This window comes from Pinus tabuliformis, chromosome 1_2 (assembly GCF_031772625.1).
Source record: "Pinus tabuliformis cultivar Carrire ecotype Pingquan chromosome 1_2, CPIR1, whole genome shotgun sequence".
Taxonomy (NCBI): domain Eukaryota; kingdom Viridiplantae; phylum Streptophyta; class Pinopsida; order Pinales; family Pinaceae; genus Pinus; species Pinus tabuliformis.
The window spans coordinates 622198537-622203570 of NC_142298.1; the positions used below are offsets into that span (position 1 = coordinate 622198537).

At 41.6% G+C, this 5034-nt stretch overlaps 1 protein-coding gene across 1 annotated transcript; it reads left to right on the forward strand.

Annotated features, from left to right (window-relative positions):
- Nucleotides 1–4265: 4265 nt before the first annotated feature.
- LOC149207163 (uncharacterized) lies at nt 4266–4631 on the forward strand. The gene has a single exon (XM_089397946.1). The coding sequence runs from the start codon at nt 4266–4268 to the stop codon at nt 4629–4631; it is 366 nt and encodes a 121-aa protein (XP_089254072.1).
- The last annotated feature ends 403 nt before the right edge of the window (nt 4632–5034 follow it).

Consider the following 5034-nt stretch of genomic DNA (forward strand, 5'->3'; position numbering starts at 1 on the left):
CAAATGGAGATCGACTCACAAAAGGAGAATGGAAATGAAGAGGAGTGAGTCATGAAAAGGCTGCTACAGGACTGGAGGAACTTGGATGAGAGGTTCATACCGGAGGAGCAAAAACAGTTATACAAGGAAAGGTTTCAGAAATACAAGGAGAAGAAAGGAGCACTTATGACAAGCCCTATGGAGCAAACAGGAACACAGGAAACACAAGATATAGGAATGGGTAGTTTTGGCAAAGGAAGTAGAAAAAGAGAAAGGCAGCCAATGAGCGAAACTATACAGGTGGTAGGGGAGACCCTGGTGAATTTTGGAAGAGTCATACCTCTGTCAGAAGTATTTCAACAACAACCAAAAAGTTATAAATGGTTGTAACAAGCTGGAGCATCAGAGGCCTCAACAGTATTGGGAAAAAAAGATATCTGAGGGAAAGAGTGAAGAAAGACAACCTAGCATAATGATAATAGAAGAGACAAAGATTAACGACCAAAAACTAGAAGAGATAGTGAAAAAATACAAAATTCAGAAGTTATGGCCCAAGATGCGATCGGTACAGCTAGAGGATTGGCAATCCTATGGAATCCAGAAGAGGTACAAGCCAAAGACTGGGTCAGTCTCCCTACAATCCTCTCAGGCTCATTGAGACTGATAGGGTCCTTAGAGTGGGTGCTCATCACGGGAGTTTATGGCCCGCATATTCCAAGGGAACGCAAAAATTTCCTGAAGGAAATGAAAATTATTCACAGACTTTTCCCTGGACCCCATGGACGGTAGGAGGAGACTTCAATATGATAAAAGCCCTAGGCAAAAAGAAAGGAGGAATAAGTAGACCAGATCAAGACATGGAGGCCTTCAGTGAAATGATAATAGAGCAAGAATTGGTAGATATCCCGATAACAAACGGAGTTTACACATGGAACAATCGTAGGGGAGGCAGAAATCAGATAGCATCAAGGCTAGATAGATTCTTAGTTTCATAGCAGATCTTAAATAGGGATGTATTTGTAGAGGAAAAAATTCTACCAGCCATGGGTTCGGACCATTGGCCTATAAGGCTGGAAATATATATCAAAAAATACCCCAATAAATGCCCTTTTAGGTTCGAGGCTTTCTGGCTCAGGCATAATCAGTTCAACAGAAAGTAGAGGATTGGTGGACCAAAAGTCAACAAAGAGGAAGAAATAAGATGCACACTTTCCAGCTAAAGCTCAAGGAACTCAAAGGGAAAATCAAAAGATGGAACAAGGATGAATTTGGGAACATTTGTATGGAGAAGCAGAGACTAGAACAAAAAATGGAAGAATTATAACAGAATATCATAACAGAAGGAGGAAATGAACAAAAAAGCAGAGAAGAAGGAATAATGATTAGTCAAGTAGAGGAAAGGAAAAACAGGAAGAAATCCTATGGAGACAGAAGTCCAGGGTAAATTGACGACGGGAAGGAGAAAGGAACACCAAGTTTTTCCACCAAGCAATGGTTCAACACAGGCAAAGGAACAAAATCTTCTCCATTCTAAACAAGGAAGGGCAAAGAGTAACAGAACATGAAGAAATGGAACAAGTGTTAGTAGACTACCACAAGGATGTGCTGACAGAACCAAGGGTCAACAGAGACAAGGCTATAGGAAGAATCTGCAATGAAATCCCTAGGATGGTAACCGAAGAACAGAACAAAGCACTGATGAGAGCAGCAACACTAGAAGAAATAGAGGAAATAGTTAAAGGAATGAAGAAAAATAAGGCACCAGGACCAGATGGGTTCACGGCAAAATTTTATCAAGCAAGTTGGCATTTCTTGGGACAAGATATTTTGGAAGTTGTAGAGAAATCGCGAAGACAACAAAAGGTATGGCCAAGTCTTAACTCTACCCTTTTTACTGTTATCCCTAAATCGGCTAAATCTGAGAACGCCCAAGGGTTTCGCCCAATAGCCCTATGTAATGTCATTTATAAAATTATTGCAACTCTGATAGCTAAAATATTAAAACCTCTCCTGGCAAACATTATATCACCGGAACAAACTGGTTTCGTTGAAGGAAGACAAATCCTTGATGGGCTGGTGGTAGCTCAGGAGGTGATTCATTCTCTAAAACAAAAAAGGAGAAAGGAATGATGGTAAAGCTAGATTTATCAAAAGCCTATGACCGCCTCAATTGGAACTTCCTCAAGGCGTCACTCAGGGCGTTCAGTTTCAGTAATAGATGGATTGAATGGTTTTATAGCATGATATCAATGCCAAACTTTTCTATCCTTTTGAATGGTACTCCCACCTCGACTTTTAATGCCACCAAAGGTTTAAGACAGGGGGATCCCTTGTCCCCTTTTTTGTTTATTATGGCGGAAGAGGGTCTTGGAAGATACATTAAAAAAAAAAAAAAATGGAAAGAAAGATAAAGGGTCTTCGGTTATGGGGAAATAACATGCCTATCACCCACCAGCAGTTCGTAGACGATATCATGTTATTCTGTGAGGTATCATTAAAGGAAGTAAAACGAATGAAAAGGATCCTGGATCTATTCATGGAAGCTTCAGGGATGGAAATCAATAAAGAAAAGTCATGCACGTTCATCTTCAACACCCCTGAATTGATTAAATCGCAGTTGACCATAACTTTGGGCTTTAGAACAGGAGAGTTTCCTACAAAATATTTGGGGAACCTTCTATCTCTAAACCCCTCAAGAGTATCAAACTGGTTTCAAATTATAGAAAAGCTTAAGAAAAGATTGGGAAACTGGTCCTTTAGGGCATTAAATATAGCAGGACGAATGGTACTCTTGAAATCAATTCTACAGGCCATCCCAATTTATCTTCTATCGGTGATGGCAGCCCCAAACGAGCTTGCGTCAAAATGAAAGAAATTTTTGGAAAATTCCTATGGGGAGGTCCGAAGTAAGAAAGGAAATGGGCCCTAGTGTCGTGGAAAGGCATATCAAAACAAAAAGAAAAAGGAGGATTGGACCTCAGGGATCTAGGGACTCTAAACCAAGTCTTGTGGGTAAAACTATGGTGGAGGTGGATGAGAGGAGGACAAGATATATGGAAACAAATATGGACACAAAAAATAGCATGCCCTCAACAACGGAAGGCATCCTCATAATGGAAGGAGTGCCTAAAGGATCCTCAATCTGGGACCTAGCAAGCCAAAACACGAAGCTCATAAACAAATTTACCTTTTGGGAAATCAGGAGCGGAAGTTCAGCTCAATTCTGGGAGGAGGCATGGCAGCAAAGGGACAGAATGGCCGATATTCAAAATCTTCAGAATGCTTACCAGAAAGCAACAAGGATGGGATTAAAGTTGGTTAAATATTACTGGAAAGAAAACGAGGTAGATGAAACTTGGAGGATCTGGAAAAAACCTGAAGAATGGGACGAAACCATTGATGAAATCCAGAAAGAGACCTTAACAAAAGAGATGGAAGTAAGAAGAATCAAGAACAGCACAGGACCAGATATACTCAGATGGGGAAAATATACAAAAGGGACCTTTACTGTCAGGGAAGCATATTATCTAACTACTCAGCAAGAAGGAGAAGAGGAAGACATAGATTGGAAACAAATTTGGGGGAATAAATGGTGGCCGAAGGTAACTATTTTTGCTTGGTTAGTAGGGAAAGGGAGAATCCTGACATGGGACAAGCTGCAAAAAAGAGGTTTTCAGGGCCCCCCCAGATGCAGCCTTTGTAATTAGGAGACCGAGACCCAAGAGCACCTTCTGAATTCCTATCCTTATGCCCAGTTCCAATGGGAGGAGGTAAGGAACCTATTTGGAAAATCTAAAAGAGACCCAAATGACATAAAGAAGACCATATGCCAATGGGGAAAAGGCCAATTTTCATGTTTCATAGTAAAGAGAATATGGAGCTTAGTAGTAGGATTTGCCATATGGTTTCTGTGGAAAGAACAAAACCAGAGGATATTTTGAGATAAAAATAATCCACCGGGGAGAACCTTGGAAAAAATTCAAAGAGCAATAAGAGAAACCATTCTGGCTGAAGAATGGGAGGAGGAGGAATGGAACACAAATTTAGAGGAGAAAAGAATCTTAGCCAGACCTAATATAGAATACAATATGATCTACCCCCGAAAGGAAAGACATCAAAGAATGCAGATACAAAGCCAGGTTCAGTTCAAATATCCAGGGGAAAATTTCATTAAATTTAACTTCGACGGGGCTTCAAAAGGAAACCCAAGCCCTGCAGGCTTTGGGGGTATCTTTAGGGATAGTATAGGTCGCACCAGATCGGTGTACGCAGACAGAGGAGGCATAATGACCAACAATGAAGCAGAAATGATGGCCGTATACCAAGGTATTAAAATAGCAATAAGAAATGGATATAGGAACCTGGAGATTGAAGGAGACTCGCAGATTGTATTAGAAATGCTTAGGAAACTTGACAAAGGGAATGACTGGGAGCAGGTTGCCACGAGCTCAAGGACGACAGGGTTACTTCAAGACATGGCTATCATCCTGAAGCGTATCGATTACAAAATCATCAGCCATGTAAAGAGAGAAGGAAACAAAGATGCAGACTTTCTGGCAAAATGGGGATGCAAAGAAGGTAAAATGGATAGCTTATGGCCAACAGTTACGAACAAACCGGGATGGGAAACGCTCAACTCAATAATCACTTAGGATAATGAACATGCAATGCAATAAGGAGAAGGGGGTAGAACCCCTGATTGGGGTGGTTAATATGATGAGACAGGAAGGCAGTATAGGGACGGGTGGTGGCAATTATGAGCCACCTTATAGCAGGAGATCACGGCAGGAGCGCGGGAGTGGATATGGGTGGAGGCATAAGGGAAAGCATGAAAGAAGCATCCTCGGGGTGAACGGAGGAAGGAAAGAAAAGGTGGCAGACGAAGTAGGAGAAACTACTCAGGATCGACCTCCGGGGCTGGGGAAAACTCAGAGAAAGAAAATTAAGGATGGAATGAGGACCGCAATGCTGAGGAACAGGGGAGGAAGACCCGCACGAGCAGAAGGCACTAAGTTAGAACAATGGGAAGAAGAGGAACAAACCCACGCAAACACT

What these genes read in the sequence shown, in the direction of transcription:
- LOC149207163 (XM_089397946.1), top strand. Translation starts at nt 4,266, where the DNA reads ATGACCAACAATGAAGCAGAAATGATGGCCGTATACCAAGGTATTAAA.